At 62.5% G+C, this 21,078-nt stretch overlaps 1 protein-coding gene across 1 annotated transcript in view; it reads left to right on the forward strand.

The window, feature by feature from the left end:
• Positions 1-11,386, forward strand: part of PRKCZ (protein kinase C zeta) — a 96,009-nt gene extending 84,623 nt beyond the window's left edge. The window contains exons 11-18 of the mRNA XM_042996387.1: positions 1,446-1,532; positions 3,280-3,415; positions 3,618-3,705; positions 5,319-5,438; positions 6,108-6,187; positions 6,596-6,685; positions 10,492-10,607; positions 10,917-11,386. Coding sequence (XP_042852321.1) covers positions 1,446-1,532; positions 3,280-3,415; positions 3,618-3,705; positions 5,319-5,438; positions 6,108-6,187; positions 6,596-6,685; positions 10,492-10,607; positions 10,917-11,004 — 805 coding nt within the window. The 3' untranslated portion in view covers positions 11,005-11,386. The remainder of the gene's footprint in view (positions 1-1,445; positions 1,533-3,279; positions 3,416-3,617; positions 3,706-5,318; positions 5,439-6,107; positions 6,188-6,595; positions 6,686-10,491; positions 10,608-10,916) is intronic.
• Positions 11,387-21,078: the final 9,692 nt, after the last annotated feature.

Consider the following 21,078-nt stretch of genomic DNA (forward strand, 5'->3'; position numbering starts at 1 on the left):
CGCCTGGGGACGTGATTCCTGGTCCTTGTGGAAAATCTCTGCCCTGCATCTGAAGTCACCCTCGGGGTTAGAGGTCCGGGGGTCTCTTCCCAGGGGTCCGATGACCTTTGCCACACTTCCGCCCTGGTGGCCGCCTGTGCAGACTGTCAGAGCCAGATGGTGGGGTGAACCCTGTTGCCTCTGCTGCAGCGCGAATGCCAACACACAACACACACGTGAGCGGGCGAGGCTTTGTGGGGGGGAGCGTCACAGACGCAGCCGAGTCCTTGGGGAGGTCCAGGTTTCTGCACCAGATGCGCCCTTTGGAGCAGGGGAGCGGAGTGAGGGTTGACTTGCCCCCCGCCTCGGGCCGGGTGGCCGGGGCTGCTCGGGCCTGTTTCCATCTGCGGGTTCACAGATTTCGGGCCGTTGCTCTTGTAAGTGTGTAAAGTGTGTGTCAGAACCTTGGTAGGTGGTCTGGAGCCCGTCTTCTCCGGTCGTGTGGGCACCTGTGACCCTCCCACTCCCCGCCCGGAGGAACCATGATCTGCCCTCAACGGGGTGTTTCTGGAAGATTGTGCATGAATTTAACTTTGAAAACGGCATCTTACCGAACTCGAGAAAGAGGTCACGCAGTAGGAACCACGCGGTAGCTGGCCTGGAGACCGGGACAGCGTGTGGTCTTAGTTCCTTAGTCGCGGGGTCACACAGAGTCACTCGGGCCCCCCTGCCCAGCTGCCCCCAGGCCTCTCACCATGAAGTCACCCCTGCGCCGGGGCTGTCCGTCCGGTGTCCAGCCCCCCGCAACCTCGCCCGCCGTCCCTGGTGCCTGCTCACCGCCCCGCCCCCATCCAAACCTCCTGGGCTCCCGCCCGGCAACAGGGCACCTCCTGTGCCTCCCTGGGGTCCACCCGGACTCGGCGGCCAGAGCGGTCACTCACCGGACGTCGTCACCCCTCACCTGGCCTGTGCACCCGCACACTGCTCTCCTGTCCCCTCTGCCTCCGAGGTGGCCCTGCGGCTCCATGACCTGCGTCTGCCCTCTTGGGACACCTTCCCCAGCCACCTGTGCACGTGGTGCCCTCCCTACCCGCAGTGGCTTCCGCCCCCGCCCCTGCCGTACCTTCACCTCCTTTACCCTAAGGCCGGCCCGTGGGGGGAGTGCTTGCTCCTGTGCTGAGGGACATGAGCGGCTGAACGGGATTGTGTTCTCTGTTGGAACTGAGCCCACGCCCCCCAGGATGTTGCTTCAGTGACCCAGCTCTTCAGGCTGGGCCGCATTCCTCACCCGGTGAGAGGGGTCAGGTGACCCAGGGGCCTCCCTCCTCATGGGAGGAGAGCTGACATGCCCGCAGCCTGGCTCAGCGTTCCTGGTGCCAGGGATTCCCCACGTTGAACCCCCACTGGTGAGGTCCCCACAGGCCGCCCTGGCGTCTCAGCCCCAACCACCCTCTGTCTCCCTCCAGGCTGTTCCTGGTCATAGAGTATGTCAACGGCGGGGACCTCATGTTCCACATGCAGAGACAGAGGAAGCTTCCAGAGGACCATGCCAGGTGGGTGTGGGCAGGCGGGCACAGGCCGGCAATGAGCTGGGAGGGGCCCGGGGGGGCCCAGCAAAGAGGACGTTGCTGTCCCCTGCCGAGTGTCAGACTCCAGAGCCAGCTGGCACGTCGCCCGGAGAAGTGGGTGCTTCCTAGGCGAGTATGTGCGCACAGGGACACCGCCGAGCTGTTTTGCCTTTTTCCTGTTTCCAAAATGGGGGGGGGGGGCACACTCCTGCTGGGAACTCACCTGAGTGGGCATCATGGCCGCCGCCTCTGGTTCTGGTTCACGGATGCAGGGCGATGGCTCTCGGAGGAGAATAACCCATTTCTATTGAAGTGACAGTGACTCTCGGGGCCACCCACGCCGCCCGCCCTCCGCAGCCTGGGCCCTAAGTGTGAATCTCCTCTCCACCTCCTTCCTGTTTTCCATGGTTTTCCCTGCTCCGCCTCACCTCCCTTAAATCAACTCCACGCAGGGGCGCCTGGGTGGCTCAGTCGGTTGAGCGTCCGACTTCAGCTCTGGACATGATCTTGCAGCTTGTGAGTCCAAGCCCCGCATCAGGCTCCGTGCTGACAGCTCAGAGCCTGGAGTCTGCTTCAGATTCTGTGTCTCCCTCTCTCTCTGCCCCTCCCCCACTCATGTTCTGTCTGTCTCTGTCTCAGAAATAAATAAACATTAAAAAAAAATCAATTCCATACAGTGATTTTGGTCACCTTACATCCTTTCTGGGTAAAGGCAGGTACTAACCCAGGAATGGCTCGCTCCCCACACAGTGGCCTTTTCTTTTGTATTTATTTTTTATTTTCTTAAAGTTTATCTGTTTTGAGAGAGATCGAGAGGGCACACGTGGGGGAGGGGCAGAGAGAGAGGGAGAGAGAGAGAATCCCAAGCAGGCTTCGCGCTGTCAGTGCAGAGCCCGACATGGGGCTTGATCTCACGGTTCGTGAGATCAGGACCTGAGCCGAGATCAAGAATCAGATGCTTAACCGACTGAGTCCCCCGGGAGCCTCACGTTTTCTTTTTCTTTGATTGTGGTAGAACAGACGTAACCCCAAATACACCATTATTGCCAATGTAAACGCACAGCTCAGGGACATTAGGCACATCCACACATTCATGCGGCCATCCCCACCGCCCGCCTCCAGAACTTTCCATCTTCCCTAACTGATGCTCTGCCCCTGTGAAACGCTGGCCCCCAGCGTCTCCCCAGTCCTCCCAAGAGACCTCGAGAGTGGAATCCTAGGCATGTGTCCTTTGAGGACTGGCCGACGTCCTCAGGCTTCATTGTTGCAGCAGGCTCAGGAACGTTCCCTTGTATGGAGGGACCCCGTTTTGCTTACCCGCCCGTCTGACACTGCTCCCGCCTTTGGCTTCGGTGACCGGGTGGCCCGGTGACCGGGCCCTTCGGGACGCTGCATCGTGTGGCATTCCCGTGTTAGCTTCCTGAGGACCCTCCGTGCTGTTCTCCACGGGAGCGCCCACCGGTCGTGCTCTCACAGTCCGCTCTCCACGTCCTCGCCAGCGTGGCTTACTTTCCGCCCGTCTCTGAGAGTGGCCACCCTAGCGGGTGTGTGGTGGTCCCGATCTGCGCTCCCCTAACGTCTGGGACGCCGAGCGCCTCTGGCGGTCTGGTTGGCCCCACGTGCTGGATGAGCACGAGGACCCTAGGGCGTCGGGCGTCCCCCCGGCTCCCGCTCTGTCTGGACCCGGGCCTCTCGTCCAGGCGCCTCGTTGACTTTGCTCTGCTGCCCCCAGATTCTACGCCGCTGAGATCTGCATCGCGCTCAACTTCTTACACGAGAGAGGGATCATCTACCGGGACCTGAAGCTGGACAACGTCCTCCTCGACGCGGACGGCCACATCAAGTTAACGGACTACGGCATGTGCAAGGCGAGCACCCGGCCCCCAGGGCCACCCCGCCTGCCCCTGGAATTCACGGTCGGCATAGCACCGTGGCCGTCTCAGCCCCTCAGGGTCGGAGGTGCTGACCGCCCGGTCACCGCAGCCCGAAGGGGCCCAGGCAAGGCGCCTCCTGCTCTAACCGACCTCAGACGCTTTTCTTCCTTCCTGGTAACTGACTGTGTCCCCGCAGGAAGGCCTGGGCCCTGGCGACACCACCAGCACGTTCTGCGGGACCCCGAATTACATCGCCCCGGAGATCCTGCGGGGAGAGGAGTACGGTGAGCGGGGCTGTGGGACGGGGCTGCTCACAGGCACACAGCAGGCGGGTGTGGACGAGCACAGCCCCCCACCCCTGTAAGGGACCCCTGACCCCTCGGGGATGCGGGCATGATGCAGAGGGTCAGGTTGACCTGCTGGGGTTGACGCTGCCGGGGGACCTAACCACGGACCCCGCAGCCGGGGAGAGCGGTTTTATTGACCAAATTACACCTAAAGCACACAGCCCTCACTTGGTTCCCTCCTGTCACCTGCTGGCCTCCGCCCTATGTGAACCTGTGTGGCTCCCACGTGTCCCGGGTGTCCATTCAAGCGTCCCCTGGTGGAGGACACTGCGTGGGGTTCCTTTTGTCTCGAGGAGCCCTAAGGGGTTGGGAAGGAGGAAAAGCCACACGAAGCCACGAGCCCCCAGGCCTGGAGCCCCAGTTGGTGTCCTGCCCCCAGTCAGTGGGAGACACACGGCTGTAAACCGAGCCAGCAGCTGTAGGTTACACAGAATGCCCTGCAGCCCCTGCAGACCGTGAAGAGCGTGTCTGCACCTCTCCGTTCTCCGGGTTTGAAATGAAAACGAGATTACAGTGTGTGCGCGTGCCTGTGTTCGCGTGTGTGCCCCGGATACGTGTGTGTGTGTGCTCGCACGTGTGATGCATCTTTGTACACGTGTGCACACCTCACACCCTTGTGTCCTAGGGTTTGCAGTGGAGCACATCACCGATATGTCACCAAGTATTTTTAAACGTTTCTTTGCCATGAAAATGGGGGCTGGCTGGCTGGGCGGGTAGGTCGCTTGTCCTCTGGGGCAGGAGGCGCCCGGGAGGCTGCTACAACCAAAGTCGCTGAGTAGCCAGACGGGGAAGGACAGCCGGTAGATGGGCAGGCCGGTTGGGGAGCCTAGCAGCTGGCCCGGGACGGGATGGGGGCGACTGTCCCAAGCAGTCTCGGGGCTGCGGGCACGACTGAAGCCAGGCTCTCCCACTCCCGCTGCCCTGTGCAGTAAAATTGTTGACCCTGTCAGATTAACTGAAACAGTGAATACAGAAAGATGTGAAAAACGGGGTTTCTTTTTTCAAGTTTATTATTTTTTCAAGAGAGAGGGAGAGAGAGAGAATCCCAAGCAGGCTCCCCACGGTCAGCACAGAGGCCTATGCAGGGCTTGAACTCAGGAACCGTGAGATCGGGACCTGAGCTGAACTCAAGAGTTGGACGTTTAACCGACCGAGCCACCCAGGTGCCCCTGAGTTTATGCAGGCTTAGAGAAGGGATTTTTTTCAAGCTCAGGTGAACCGGAGGAAAACGGCTGCCCAACAGGTGTGCTCAGTTTTACGTGTCTGTGTGGTCGAAGGGGCCACAAGCAGGATTAAAGGCCAAACGACAATCTGGAAAACCAGCAAAGTGCCAGGCATACAGTTAATGGTCCTGGTGTGAAAACAGCTTTGCAACTAGTTAAGAAAGAAAAAGACAGGGGCCCCACGATGGTGGGCAGAGGGGTCACAGCGCCGGTCAGAGACGTGCACACCGCCCCACTCGGCTGCCTCCCTCAGCGGTCGGAGCACCCCCATCCTGCAGCCGTGCCCCTGCCGACCACCCGTGTGCCGGGCCTCTGCCATCCCTCCAGGGTTCAGCGTGGATTGGTGGGCACTGGGCGTCCTGATGTTTGAGATGATGGCCGGGCGCTCCCCCTTTGACATCATCACCGACAACCCCGACATGAACACAGAGGACTACCTTTTTCAAGGTACGTGGGCCACCGGGCGTCTCCCGAGGGTTCAGGTGCCGCCCCCAGGCTGTGCGCGCAGGTCTGTCCCCACCTCACGGAGCAGGTGTTTCCTCTTTTGGGGGGCTATGGATGGAAGGGTCCCGGGCTGGCCCCTGCAGTGCTACAGAAGCCACGTCCTCATAGACTGGCTCTCAGGGAGGCAAAGGCTGGGGTGGGAAGTGGGAGCCCCACCAGGAAAGACAGCCTGCCCTGCTGTAGCCCGGACTCCTCCCTGCCCCTGCCAGGTGTGCGCCTTGGAGGCCTGGGTGGGCGGGGCCACCGTTAGGGTCTAGGCCGAGGCCATCCGGAGGTGCAGAACACCTGCCTGCGGGATGCTGATGCCCAGGAACACCGGGTCCCCACGGTGCCCTCTGGCGGTCGTGTGTGGAGGCGCCCACGTTTGTGAGGATGCTCTTGGCTCCCGTGTGGTCCTGGGCACGTGTGACTATGCGCACGTGGGGGGTGTGGGGGACCTTCTGTGGGCGAGAGGCCCTGCTGCATGGAGGGAGGAGGGGCCAGGGCCCTAAGAGCGCCCTGGACACTCTTGCTCAGAAAGGGTTTGGAGCTCCCAGGTAGCTGGGCAGAGCAAACACAGTAGGGAGCGTCGGGAGGGACACAGACTCCTCACCAGGGCCCCGATCGTTGCAGTAATCCTGGAGAAACCCATCCGGATCCCCCGATTCCTCTCCGTGAAAGCCTCCCACGTCTTGAAAGGATTTTTAAACAAGGTACACTGTGGCCGCCCTGACGTCCCGTCCCGTCTGTGGCTGCCTGGGCTGACCGGGGCCCCGCGGGCACTTGTTTCCAGGGTCAGTTGCGGGACGCCTCGGGGTGGGTGTGAGTCTCTGCCTCCCTATTTGACCTCTGTCCCGTGAATCATCAGTTTTTAGTCACACTTGCCGAAACATGAAATGCGAAATCATGCCAAAGAGAAATTTAACGAAGCCTCCGGTGTTAGGGGTAGAATTTTTAGTGAAGGGAATGTCTGCTCATCACCGGGCTGGTTAAGACTGGCTGGAGATGATCCGAGGAAGCTCTTTCTATCCTGGAGGGAAGGAAAGCTGGTTTTCTCTTGCCGTGACTTGGGGCTTCTTTGCTCCATGCTGACATGTCCTTATTTGATCTCTGACCCCTAGGACCCCAAAGAGAGGCTCGGCTGCCGGCCACAGACTGGATTTTCCGATATCAAGTCTCATGCATTCTTTCGCAGCATCGACTGGGACCTGGTAAAGCACAAAAGACCCAGTCCCCACCCCACCTCGCCCCCGAGGCAGGGATGGGGGTGAAGGGCATGGTTCCCCGGAAGCGATTTGGAAACTCACCTGTTCACCTATAATTGACAGGGACCCTGTGGGGCCGTGATCAGCCCCTGGGACGGTGGTCCCAGGTGGTCCTAGGAGAAGTCCTGCCTGGGAGTCCCCTAGCACACGCTATACCTCCTCGGGTCGCCTTGGGGATGTCCTTGATCTGTGACCACACCGCCTGGTCCGAAATCCAGTGGTGGGAGCCAGCCCAGCGAGGGGCGTCTTCTCTGGTTTCATAGTTGGTTTTCCAGAGCTACCTTTCTTGTTCCCGTCCCGGGCTGCTGCTAACAGCAAAGTGTGCAAGCCCTTCCGACCTCCGTGCCGTGGTTTCTGGTGCTAAAGGGGAATTGAACCAATTTTGTTTTGAAATACATAGATGGTTGCAAGTTACTGAAATATAACCTGGAAAATATGCTCCTCTGAGGAAAAGGAGATTAGCTCACTAAGTACATGTTGAACTTGAGCTTGAACTAGATCAGGTGAAAGCCCCTCTCTGGGGCAGTGTTGTGCCCCCCTCCTGGCTGCTGTAGTGGCCCCGCGGCCAGCGCCGAGGACGACCCCCAGCCCTGTGGACGGAGAAGCTCTTGTCCGCTCCACCTGGTCACTGTCACTTTCCAGAGGACAGTCATCTGTGCCTTTGTGGGGAGAAGGGCCAACCCCATTCTCAAGACCCTGGTCGCCCGCCCTGCCACACGCTGCCCTGTCCAGGCCCTGGCTGAACTGTTTTCAAGACAGAATCCAGCCTCCTCTTCCTTGGGGTTATTAAACAAATACTTAGAACAATATTCAGAGCACATGCACTTTTTAACTAAGAAGCTGACTTTGAGGGGCGCCTGGCCAGCTCAGTCAGTGGAGCGTGCGACTCTTGATCTCAGGGTTGTGAGTTCAAGCCCCACGTTGGGCATAGAGCCTGCTTAAAAAAAGGAAAGCTGAAGAAAGAAAAAAGGAACTGCCTCTGATGACTCCAGCAGCAGTGGGAGGAGATCTAGATTCTGGCTGGTCTCTATTATCCATACAGCTCGGGACACGCTGGAGGAACGAGCTGCCCCCAGGCTAGGGTTAGTGATGGCCCCTTTCTGCTTTCAGGCCTGTCCCCCCACCCAGGCACCCATAGAACCCCTGGAGGGACCGCCCATGGCCCACGTGCCAACTGGCTAAGCTATGGCAGTGCCCAGTGCCCTCGCGCCCTGCAGACTTAGGTTCCACGAAGTGCAGCCCCAGAAACAGGAAAGGCCTCTGTGGAAACCTCGCCCACTGCCCTGGGGCTCCAGCCAGATGTCCGGCCTTGGCGAGAGCCCTTTGATGCCGCATCCCCTGAAGGTGGCAACTGCTCATTCTGACCAGTGCGTCCTTGCCGAAAGCCCCATTGTCCTTGGTTGTCCTTGCCGGCAAGCCAGTCTCTAGTTGGCCTGGGTCTCATTCTAGACCTTAACGGTTTTCCCAAGATCAGAAGGGAGAGGGTCGGGGGCGTGGATATGAAGTGAGGAGGTTAGTCTTTTATGATCAGAGTCCATGTTTATAAGCCACATTCAGACCCCAGTGGGCCGAGGCAGGCGCATGTGGGCCCGCCCTTGGCTCTACCGAGTGAGGGACAGCCTGGCTGGCAGCCACCGTTGCTACAGGTGCACATCTGCCTGAGCAGAAGCACGTGCTTTGCGTGAAGAGGGACACGGGGTCCAGGGCCCGGAGCCCCCGCGGTGCTTGAGGGGGTGTCGTTTTCGCTGAGAGGACTATGAGATAGTGGAGGGAAGAAGCATTTTGATGCAGTGGGTGCTAGGGTCCCTCTGCCTCATGGCCCCCAGGCCAGTCCCTGCTCCACACACGTGCTGTTGGGGGGTCATAGCCCAGAGCTGGGGAAACGGGGAGCAGTGGAGACCAGAGAAGCCCCGCTCAGAGGCCGGGGCCCCGTCTCGCCACGGCGTGCAGCACCAGCCTCCCGCCGGGCTGGGGCTGGAGCCCTGTGGTCCGCTGGACCCTGCTCTGCCCCTCCCTTCTGCCCAGTCCTCGGGGACCCGGCCTCCGGGGCCTGTGCCTCTCCCCGCCCCCACTGCTGCCCTCCCAGCGGTCCCCTGCCCGGCCTCGCCAGAGGCAGCCTCCTCTCAGGCAGCACTGAGCCCCTCGATGCCCCTGGCACACTCTGCAGGGCCGTCCACCTCCTTCAGCCCATCAGAACAGACCCACCCGGCCGCCATGGCGAGCCCCTTCCGGCACCTTCCTTCTGCTCCCACCCGGTGCGGCCAATCGGCAGCCGCCCCGGGAGGCACTCCAGGTGCACCGTTCTCGCTCCTGCTTTTGACTGAGGAAAGGGGGTCCGAGGGAGGGTGGGGTTGGGGGGGGCCGGGAGGATCCCAGGTGAGCACCCAGGTGCGCTCGCTTCTTGATCTGCCATGACTTGCTGTTTAAATCTTATAGCAGCCAAGACCTAAGGTAGGGAGCTAGTTTAAGAAGTGCCCCCCTTCCCACTTCTTGGGGGAAAAGACTTCGTCCTGACCAAAGAATTTGGGTAACTGCGCAAAGGTGAGAAGCTGCAAACTCCCCCCAGGCACAGCCCCGTGGCCCCCGTGCGTTTGGACACGGCTGACCCGCTCTGGCTGCAGGGACGGCCGTTCTCTCTGCCACGCAGCCCTCCTGGCATCCTCTGGGTGACAGAAGACGCCTGTCTCTGCCCTGTGACTGGCTGCCATGCTGGCCACGTCCCTGTGCGTGTTGGTCAGCCGCCGGAAACGACTCACGTCTGAGACACCCTCATGTCCTTCACTGGCTGAAGCGGGGCCCGTGCTTGTCACATCCCGTGCCCGGAACAACTCCCCGTCACGTTGGTCTTGGACAGTCTCATGGCTTGCTCGGGGACATGTGGCGGCCCCCGCAGGAGGTCCCGGGCTCAGCCCTTCCAAGGGCCCTCCAGGCCCCGGGAGCTGAGGGGTGGGGGCTGCACAGGGCTGGCTCCACGTGTGGCTACATGGGAGGGAGGAGACCCAACGCGATAGATCCATGGAGCAGGGACCCTCGTCCCTCACTTACGGCTCAGTGTTCTGGGGAACGTGCCTGGCCCAGCACTGGTAGGCGCACAGCACACACCTGGTGAGGGGGGAGGGAACTGGGCGTGTAACTGAGGGACTGAGCCGGCAGGCCCTCCCCACCCTCGCCCATGTGACATGCTGCTGAATGGCACCTGTCCTGGGCACCCGTCTCTGCCCTGCGGCACAAGTGTGTCCCAGCCCCATAAATGGTGAGTTGGAAGTCAGAGTCTGGATCCTGAGGAGTCCTGTTTCCTACCTGGTGAGCATTGCGATTAGAAAGTCAGAAGGTCAACGATGGCTTTATGGGGAGGAAGGGCCTGGCGGGATGGGCGCTCACCAGGCACCGGCGTGGGCAGTGGTGTCCCTGCCAAGTCCCCGCTCCTTTATGACCAGGATTCCAAGATGTAAGAAACAAAAAAACTCCCAAGAGCAGCCTCCTTCGGGTTCAGTGGCAGGACCACTGGGCCCAGCGTGGCTCTGTCCCAGGTACCGCCAGCATTTTTTTAACTCGGGTCAGGACTTTTCTGGCTTCGGATACGTTTTCCCAGATCTTGTGTTTAAGGGGATGGAAAACTGGCATTCAGATACAGGACGTGTTTAAACCCCGTCTTCCTATTCCATTCTGTGACTTAAGTCCCTTCCAAAACCCAAATCCGGTGGAGACGGCGCACAGTACACGGCTCTGACCTGTCGCGTTGTCCTTCCCAGTTGGAGAAGAAGCAGGCCCTCCCGCCGTTCCAGCCCCAGATAACCGACGAGTACGGTCTGGACAACTTTGACACCCAGTTCACCAGCGAGCCCGTGCAACTGACCCCTGACGACGAGTAAGGCCTCGGGAGGGTGGCGTGGCGAGGCAGGGGGAAGGCTAGGGCGGGGCCCGTTGGGCGCTAGGAGGCTCTCCGCTGGGGGCGGGGCCTGAGGAGGTGAAGCCGCGGCGGGGCGGGGCCTTCTGGGGGCGGGATGCCGCAGGCTGGGGGCGGGGCTGTGAGGGGCCAGGAGGCTACAGGCAGGGGCGGGGCTTGCTGGGGGCGGGGCCGTAGGGGCCTCATTGGGGTTGGGGCGGAGGCTGCTGGGGTGTCAAGCGGCCGGCGGGGGCGGGGCTGACCCAAGCCCGCGCTGTTCTGTGCACCCAGGGACGTCATAAAGAGGATCGACCAGTCGGAGTTTGAAGGTTTTGAGTACATCAACCCGTTACTGCTGTCCACCGAGGAGTCCGTGTGAGGCCGTCTTCTGTGTCATGGACACGTCTGTGAATGACCCCTTCACTCTATCCTTAACCACAGCGCATGCATGCCAGGCTGGGCGCGGGGCTCCGGGCGCGGCCAGGGAGGGACGCTTGCCGCTGAGACCGCGGACGGGGGCGTCCCGCCGGCGCTTCTCGGGGCGGACCGGTCTCGCGTCTGGGCCCGCGCGGCCGGCTTCGTGCTGGAGGAACCTGCTTCTTGTGCCTGCGCCGCGGAGGAGCCGCGGTGACCGTGTCCGAGGGACAAACTGCCCCACGATTTCGAAGGTGCACACTTTCCACAGAAACAGAACTGACCTGCTCCGCCAGGAGAGTTAGCCTGTAACGTCCTGAGGAATAAAATGTGCCCATGATGTCGAAGCCTGCCTTCGGTGCCTTTTTTCCTGCCAGGGGCGCCTGCCCGGCCTGGCAGGTGACATCACACGGGCGGGCCGCAGCGGGCGGGGCCATGCACCTGCAGGAGGCTGGATTCGGTAAGTTCCTGTCGCTGAGATTCAACACATATTTTGTTTGACTTTTGTTTTTAATGTTTATTTTTGAGAGACAGTGAGGGGGGGAGGGGCAGAGAGAGGGGGACACAGAATCCGAAGCAGGTTCCATGCTGGCAGCACAGAGCCCGACACGGGGCTTGAAATCAGGAACAGCTAGATCATGACCTGAGCCGAAGTCGGACCCTTCACCGACCGAGCCCCCCATGAGCCCCTTAACACGTAGGTGCTTGAACAGCGGTGCAGGCTGATGCAGAGGGCACGCCTCACCCAGAGTGGGGCATTGGATGGCAAGGGGCCAGGATCCTAGATTCTAACGCTGCTCCCCGAAGCTCCTGAAGACCACAGGAAAGGGAGAAAATCGAACTAAACTCGCACAAAATACTTCTGAAAACACTAAGCAGCGCCTACATGATGTCTTACGTATTAAATTTTTTAAAAACTATTTGTATCAGTAATAATGATGCTCAGAATTGGGAAGTTTGAACAGATCTGTGTGGGTGGCCGTCCGCTTACGGAATAAGTCTGGAACACCCACACGCACGCTCCTGACACAGCCCACCTCCTGCCCCCATAACCTGCCCAGGTGGCATGCGCCCATCACCCTCCTCCTCGGATGAATGCCAAACTGAAGGTTTTCTAAAAGGAGGTGAGCCGCCTCTAACACGCTCCTTGTGGCTCGAGCCCCGGGCAGGGCGTGGGAGGGCTCCTTTTCCACCCGCGGGACACACCGAGTGTCCCTCTGCCCACTTGTGCTCCGTCCCCACACGCACCGCATCCCCCGCGCACCGGGGCTCGCCTCTGCACCCCGCGGCTGGGGGTTTGGGGCGGGAGATGGTGGTAGGGAAAGTGGAAACGAGGGGGCACCTGCGTGGCAGTGCCCCCGTCCTGCCCTGACTCAGGCAGATGAGCCGACTCGCGTGCTCAGGGCGAGGCACCACCGACCCACAGCCCCCGGCCGCCCGTGGCCTCTGGACCCTCCCACCCCGGTTGCAGAGCAGCCTTTACACGACACGGACACTTGCCCCAACCAGCACCTCAACCGCAAGCCGGAAGTGTTGCCTCCGAAGCCGAAATTCAGGACCGCAGAGCAGATGCGGGAGCCAACTTCGGGGTCTCAGTGTCACAGCCGGTGGTGACGTCCAGTAGCACGGCTCCTGTCGGAGGGCCACGCGGTCACTCTTGACTGGTGAGCAGCGCCCGGGGACGAGCGGATGTCACCTGGGGAGGGTGAGACCCCCAGCGTGCCCAGGAAAGGGATAACGTCCCCTGAGAGCCCCCTTCGTCCTGATGGGGGCCATCTGCCACAGTGGGTACAAGGACAACGTCTGCAGGGGTCCCGGATTTGTCCCCATTTACAGCACGTATTTCCCTGCCACGGTGCCACCGGCTTCCCAGTTACCAGCGTGGCCGCTCACGTGCGAACGTGTGCAGCGTGCTGCTTGTGGCCAAAGTATAAATTAAGGTGCGGGACAGATTGAAGGAGGGCTCAGAGACAGCCGTCCTGACATTTGCCAACAGCTCTGGGCCCCGTATGGCGCGCGTCCTGCTGGCCCGAGGAAACTGGAGCCGCCGCGCTGTCCCGTGTGGTCTGTGCGGTTAGCGAGCCGTGCGGCTGGCCGCCCGCCTCCTGCAGACGATGCTGCCGCCCTCGGGCCCAGGCCGTCGGACTCTGCCCATCTAGCACAGGCTGTAGCGGACACACTTGCTGTTATTTTTGTCAGCAGTGGATGTTTCTAGGAAGCAGCGGTTTTTTAAAAAACAGGCTTTATTTAGAGCAGTTTCAGGTTCACGTGAAAATGGCGGGGCAGCTGCAGAGCCCCCCACGCACCCCCCACCCTCGTGGTCCCCCTCCCCCTCCGAGAGGCTGCAGGGACGAGGCATCGTCTCCAGGGTGCCACGTGTACGTCTCGGTGCTGGGCAGTACGCGGGTTGGCACAGAACGTTTCAGGACATGTATCTACCGCTTTAGCTCATGCAAAGTACCTTCGGGCCCCGCGAGACCCCCGGGCTCCCGATTCGGGCCCCTTCCCCATCCTCTGGCCACCAGTGGTCTTCTTCCCGTCTCCGTGGTGTCGCCTTTCCCAGAAGCTCCCACAGTTGGGAGTCCTGTCCCATGTAGTCTTTTCAGAGTGGTGTCTGTCACCCGGGCCCTCCGTGGTCTTTCCATGGCTTGTGTGACCCGCTTCCTGCTGCCGGTGCTCTACAGCCACGTGGCTGTGGTGGGGACGAAGAGGTCACCAGAGCCCGTGGGCCACCAGCACCGGAAGGAAAACTACCTATACAGTCCCGTGCCCCATTTTCCACTTGCCCTGGAAGCCAGAACACAGGGCTGGTGCAGAATGTTCCGGCAGACTGGCCTGCCCACTGCCGGTGGCGCCTGGCCCGTTCCCTGCCCCGAAGTTCCCCACTGGAGGAGATGCTGCCCGTCGGCGAGGTCCGGGGTGCCTCACAGTGATTCTCTTCACCCTGTAGCAGTCTGCGCTGGGCAAGGAACAAGTTCATCCGGGGAATTAAAACACGGTGCGAGCGGAGTCCGCGGAGGCGGGAGAATGCACTGTCCCCCGCCTGTCCACCTGTCTGGAGACATGGCCGACTTTGGGACAGATGCCTCGTTCGCTCACGAGAATCTCCGCTCATCTGCGCGAGCCTGGGCCCGCCCGCCGAGGGGCTCTGCCCATTTCTGACTCCAGAAAGCACCCTGCTTCCCGAAAGCCAGAAAGGATCCTGTGTTTCGGCCTCAAGACGAACTACCTACAACGCCAGCAGTCCACACGGGCACGTTTTTTAATGGGCAGCTTCCAAAACGGTTCCGGCAGGTGGAGTCAGGGCCTCACGCAGGTCAGTCACCACACCACGTCCTCTGCACTCTCCTCCAGGCACTGAGCGAGGTGGTTGTCGATGTCCAGCTGGGCCAGCCTGCGACAGGGAGATGGTCGCTCACACAGAGGGAAGGGCGCCCAGCACACACGTTCCCGCCCTTCCCTCTGCTGACAAGCACAGCGAAGGTCAGCCAGAGAGAGACCCGGTCTCCACAGCTGGTCAGAACCCAGGCGAAGGTCCGGGGGCGGGGGGGGGTGGCGCGCACCAACCAGAAAAGGCCCTTCCCCAATCCTGTCCCTTGGGGAGGTTTCTCTGGGCCCAGGCGCTCAGTGCACCTGCCACGGGTCCGTCAGACACGTTCTCGAGGCTCACGCAGACTCCTGCCTCTGAGGCTGGGGGGCGGGGGCCCCCTGTGTCTGAACGAACCCCCCCAGGGGATTCCGGCCCCGACCCGGCTTGAGAACCTCACGGCTCCCAGCCAACTGCCGGGGCTGGAGCCCGAACGCCCGTCCCCAGGAAAGGGGATCGGCAGAGACCATCAGCGGTGCAAGAACGGGTCAGCGGCTCCTCCGTCAGGCCTCACGGTCTTCCTTCCTCGTGCCCACACCCCCAGAGGGCTGAGCCCCCCGACTGCAAGCAGCAAAGCTCCCGTGTCCACTGCAGCGTGGGGTCGCCCTTACCTGGTGGCTGGCCGGCCCGCGGCTCCTGGGCCCCCTGCTATCGGCCGCCCCCGGGCCAGGCCTCCCTCGTCCAGCCCTGCTCATGCTCCGGACGGGCCCAGCCTCCTCCGTCTCCCTGGGCTCGGCAGCCTGGATGACGACCCCTTTCACGTCGGGACTCGAACGTCACCCACAACCTCTGCCCCAGCCCAGGCACGTGTCACGGCGGCCGAGGCCCCACCTGCACCTCACAGAGTAGAGGACGCGGGTCCTGCCCCAACAGCCCTCCCCACCGGGGGCTCCCCAGGTCTCCATCAGTGGCTGACAGAACGGCCGCCTCATACAACGTCCTGAGTCCTGTCGGGACCTCCGGAGACGCCTGTGGGACGTGGCCTCTGAGGGGATTTGCCCAGATGGCTTCTCTACTCTCAGAGACCTCCCAAGATGGGACCTTTCCTCTGCCCCCATCTAGGGCCATCCTGGTCAGCTGGTCAAGTTCACCGGCCAGAGGGGAAAGGCCCTTTCCCGGGGCATCACCGCGAGGCCCTGAGGGCCACGGCACCGCCCTCACCCTGTGGCTCGGGGAGCCCATGCCCGTTCTGGTGGCCGTCGGCCGCCCTCAGACCCTGTAGGCGGCTCGGTGTGCTCTGAAGTCCCTGGGGCCCCTGCAGGCTCTCTCCGAGGCTGCCAGAAGATTCTAAGGTCTGCACCAGGCCACCTTGTCTGGGGTGTCCGGGAGGTACCCTCTGGGCCCCTTCGGACCTCCCCCTGGCGAAAGAGCTTTGTCTCGGCCAAACCCGTTCTACAGAGTCCCTGCAGCAGCTTGTCCCAAGACAGGCCTGCCTCGCTGTCACACGGGAACCCAGTGTGTGGACAGCTGGCCCGGCTGCACGAGAGGAGACTCAGCCCAAGATCCTCCGCTGGCTTCCGACTCAAACAGAGCGGGCTCCGTGTCTGGCAGCTTGAGGGGCCTCGGAGCCGCAAGACGCCAACAAGCCAGGCTCTCGTGGAGCACAGGGAACAGCTCAGCTTCCGGTTTCCATGTCTTCGTGTCAGCTGGCCCATGGGAGCCTGTTTTCCCAACCGTGTGTGTGTGTGTGTGTGTGTGTGTGTGTGTGCGCGCGCGCGTGTGTGTGCGTGTGTGTGTGACTCACGGGCATCAGAAAGTACACGGGGCACCGGGCACGGCAACAGGCACACCTTCAGGGCACGGGGCTCACACCCGGTCTGGCGAACCCAGTACGTGGTTGTCTGTCACACTGAAGAATAAAACAGTGCCCCGAGTGACCTGGAAAACGCTAAGGCTTTGAGAAGATCGGCGAGTTTGTCCTCGGGCGCCGTCTCCCCGAGGCACATACTCCGCCAGAATCGCTACGGGCGTCTGTCCCCCCCGGGGATGAACACGGAGAGCAATGCGTGACTTCAGTTTCTGGGGGAGAAGTTCCCAAGTGGGGCGCCTGGCTGGTTGGGCCAAAAGAGCGTGTGACTCTTGGCGTCGGGGATCGTGAGTTCGAGCCCCACGTTGGGTGTAGAGTTTACTTTAAAAAAAATTTTTGGTTTTGAATGAAAGATATTACATTTAAAAAATTCCCGAGAATTACTAAAAGCCCACGCTTTTCTAGAAAAGTCACAAGACAATGTGACAGTTCGATCACCGTGTCCACCTGCTAACCCGGGCCCTCCCAAGGCCCAGTCTGTCTCCTTGCCCCGAACATCCCACAAAGGATGTGAGCCTTCGCTTCCAGTGACCCGGGATGTCTCTTGTCCCCAGTCACAGCCACAACCTGAGGGTTGTGCTCTGGCCCACGGACCCTCTCCCTCGTCAAGTGGAAGAACGTGCCACAGCGTTTCCGATGCGCGGAGACGTGAGCCCAAACGTGCCGACACCTACTTTGGGAAAAATGAGGCGTGCTCCCAAGTCTTCCTTCAACTGCTTACAAAACTCGAAACTGGAACTTTTCTGTAACGTCTCCGTCGCTGGAAGTCTGTTTTTTAGACTGTGCAGAAATGCCAGTGTGCCAAGGATAAAAAGGACCCCCTAGAACAGGAGGACAATTGGGGCACCCCGACCGCATCAGCTCTCCAGAAAACCATTTCCCTCCGGGGCTCCCGATGGTACCTCCGGCCCTTGGGTTTCTGCGGATGGGGATGAATCAGGAAATCAGGAGCACCCCTGGTTTAAAGGCGCTCACTGCTTTGTCAGAACGGCCAAGCCAGCCCCAAACATCGGTTCTGGCAAGAGGCAGGCAGGACGGTGAAAGGCTGGGTCCGCAGACGCTTTGCAGACCTGGCGCTCACACGACAGCCAGGGAACCTCCCGTGGGCCACCGGGCTCCCTTCTCCCTGCCCGGCAGGTGGCTTCCCCTGCCGAGGCCTCACCCACTGCCTCGCCCGACCTGTGGGCTCCGCGAGGAGATGAGCACAGGGGTGCCGGGCCCACCCCCAACACCAAGCTCTCAAAGGCTTGTTGTGATACAAAGCGCAGCCTGGAGAAGCCCAGACAGCCGAGCACAGACGGGACATCGTCTCTCTGATTAAAAGGTCGGGTCTAAAGACCTTCCGGTGCGGGCTCCGCGCTGCTTATTTTGATAAGGTTTGCTGGTGTTTGCTCTGTCATCAGCGGCTCAGTTGCCTTCACCGTCCTGGGCTGTTTTTGCTTCCGGGGACCAGGGACGTGACCCGCGACTTAAGGACACCGTTCTCCCAGCCACGAGAGGTCCGGCGCTGGTCCGCTTACTGAACCTGCTGTCCGTTCACTTCACTTGACCGGGATCCTTTTGATAATCCTGACCCCTGTGACCCCCACGTCTGTGTCCTGAGCTGTGTGACACACGGCCCACGAGCTGGGCGTCTGGAGATTAATATCTTAACAAAATTGGAACCACTCCCCTTACTTAAAAAAAAGAAAAAAAGATGAAAGATATACATCGAGTTTTTAAAGAACAAAACACCTCTAGACACAAAAAGTCATTTTTAAAACCTCCAACCTACCACTGGGAAGGTACGGTGAACTATGTACACAGGAAACTGCTTGGTGACCCCACAGTCTGGCAGTCACCACAGGGACCCTGTGTCAGGGTGGACCGGCTTAGAGGCGGGGGAAGAGGTTCGGTGCCCCCCCACCCCGGGCCGTGGCGTCCTCTCCAGGGAGGAGAGGGCCGGCGGACCCCCAGACCTGCCCGTCTCCCGAGGCGTGCAGTCCCTGCGCGCCGCGCACTCCGCCCGCACGAACTACTGTTTGAAGGGCCCACAACTGAGCTCGGGCACCCTTAACCCCCTAAAGCCCGCTGTGGTTTCCAAACAGGGCTGGGGTCCGCAGAGGCGGAGGGAGGCCGAGGGCGGGGCGCACTCACCCGGGGGCGAAGTCGGTCTGGCACATGGGGCAGGTCCGCAGGGTCGGCGCCGCCTCCCACGGTCGCTCCCGGGCGCCGGGGGTCCCGCGGGGCTCAGGCCCCAGACATCGCTGCGGGGACCGGGCGGGGGACCCCGGGCGCCCCCCGGCCCCAAGGAGCGGCTTGTAGCAACGGCCTGAGCCCCCGCCTCCGCTCGGGGCCGGTGGGAAGGGCGTCCAGGAAAAGGTGTGCGGTCCCACGGTGAACACCTCGGGGGACGCGGCACGCTCGGGACCGCGTCCGGATTCCTGCCAAATGGGGTCGACGGGCCGCGTCATTGGTGCCTGGGCGCCTCCGGGCCAGGGACACACACGCACCCGGCCACCCCGGGGGTCCCCCCGACGCACCGGGCCGGGGAAGGCGGGCAGCGGCGGCAGCTCTCCGTCGGGGTTCAGATCCGCTCTCGCAGCGCGCAGCAGCTCCGCCCACGGCCGCGCGCACTCGCCTCCGTCCTCCGGGGGGGGGCCCGCGCGGCCACTGAGCGAGCAGAGAGACCTCAGTGGGGGGCGCTCCGCAGGGGGCCCGTGGGGAGGGGGCTCGGGGAGGGCGGGTGGGACCGGGGAGACCTCGGCGGGGGGGTGGGGGGCTGGAGCGGGGAGACCTAGTGAGCGTGCGTCCCGCGAGGGAGGGGGCTGGCGTGGGCGGGGAGGGCTGGGGGGGAGCGGGGGAGGGTGACAACCCCGAGGGGGCGGAGCGAGCCGGGTTCCGGGAAGCACACACGGGCCTGCTCCCAGCGCCCCGCGCCCCCTTCCCCCGTCCCGCGGCCCCCAGCCTCACCCGCCCCCCGAGGACGGCCTCCGGCGGCGCAGCCCCAACCGCGGCCTCCGCGCCGCCTCCATTCGTCTCGAGCCGCGCGTCCGGCGGAAGTGGGCGGCCCGCCGCGGACCCCGCCCCCGAGACAGGCCCCGCCCCCGGCCCCGGCCCCCGCAGGGCTCCCCGCCGGCTCCCCGCCCCCTCCCTGCGGGGACAGGACCCGGGCCCCGGGCCCGCGCGCCAACCTCCCGCCTGCGCGCCGTGGACCCGGGCCCCCTCCTCGACCTGACCCCACCCCGCCCTTGTGCGCGCTGGGAGCCGCGCTTTGCACCCGCCCCAGCGCACCCCACAGCCTGCTCCTCGCGGCCCCGAGGCGGCCTCGCCTTTGGGACACCGTCAGGGAGGAAGGGGTTCTGACCTCAACATTTGGGGAGACTGAGGCCAGGGGTCCCTCCTCTAACCAGAGGTGGGACTGAGGGAACTGATTTCCAGCTGCAGAGGGGCGTGGGGGGACCCCATCTCGCGCTGCCCCCCCCCCCCCCCCCCCGTAGGTTTGGGGTCTGCAGAGGTTTGGGAGGAGAAACTGTACATGAAGTCAGGCCAGGGGCCCCTCCGCATCCGCCCCCGGCAGCCACCCTCAGTTAAAGCCCACCTGCCCCATGGCCTGGGCCCGCCCTGGCTCTCCCACCTCCCACCGCAGGGGTCAGCTCGGACCCTCAGCTTCCCTCTCAGTCCAGGCGGAGAAAGGGACTAGCCACTTAGGACCATCGAGTTTTCCTAATAAAGGGAGGAACCTGGTTGTTTTTTTTTTTTAATTAAGGGGGGGAAAAGTGAGGCAACAAGGTCCAGGTGGCCAGCCAAGGCGGGGAGGCGGCCTCTAGGGGAGGGCTTGTGGGGGCTCCCGGAGACTCTCGCCGGGAGGCTCTCGCCGGCGAGCCCCCAGCCCACCACTTGGTGGCAGCAAACGTCCAGGCACCCTCCGCGCTGCTGCTCCCTGGGAGCCCTGTGCCCCATGGGCCCCAAGACGGGCCCCTGGGTGACCCCCCACCTCACGGGGGCTGGAGTGCACAGGGAGCCGGGGCGCCGGAAGCTCCCCTCCGTGGACACGTGGATGTCACTTGAGGCGCTGGGACCCCAGCGGCTTTGGGGCTCTGCTCTTGCACCCCCTTCCTCAGGGCTCCCACGGCCCAGTTCCAACCCGCCTCACCCTGGCCCCTCTGCGCCTCACGGTCCTGCCCTCCACCAAGCCCAGGTCTTGGGCACCCCCCCTCACTGCACACTCCAGTCCCAAGGCCCCCCATCCCCAGGTCAAGGTCACCCTTCATCCAGCTGCCAGGACAGACCTTCACCGGGGGGGACGGGCCTGTTCACCAACGCTCCCTGAATGTCTACCTGTGTCGGGGACTGTCGTGGATACTAACGCCCCCCGGGGGAGCGAGGCAGGGTCCTCACCCCCAGAGCCTGCCCACCGATGGAAAACAGACCCCACGTGCATAAGCCAGCGGAGCTGCAAGCAGGTGGTCCCAGGAGTCCCTAGAGGAGGCGACCTCCTGTGGGGCCTGCTCCCAGGGTGGGGAAGCCCAGACGGACCCCGGGCATGCAGGCCGCAGGAGCCCGGCAGCCCCGGGACTGCCCAGCGGCTCGTGTCAGGGGTTCCCACGCGCCCGGCTGCAGCCTCCACAGCCTCGAAGCCTTTGATGGAAACACCAGCACTTCTGCGTTCCGGGCCACGGGGACACGCGGGAGGGCCGGCGCCACGCCTCCCTGAGGCAGAGGAAGGCGCCGACTTCTCCCCGGGAGCTGAGCGCCGGGGTTCAGCGTCCCAACTATTCCTGCCCCTTCCAGTGCCTTCCTCTGTAGACCTCGCACGACCTGGGCTCCTGACCAAGAAAGGCAGAGCAAGGCATTGGCGGGGAGACTACTGCCCTGGCCTGAAG

This window comes from Panthera tigris, chromosome C1 (assembly GCF_018350195.1).
Source record: "Panthera tigris isolate Pti1 chromosome C1, P.tigris_Pti1_mat1.1, whole genome shotgun sequence".
NCBI classification, from domain to species: domain Eukaryota; kingdom Metazoa; phylum Chordata; class Mammalia; order Carnivora; family Felidae; genus Panthera; species Panthera tigris.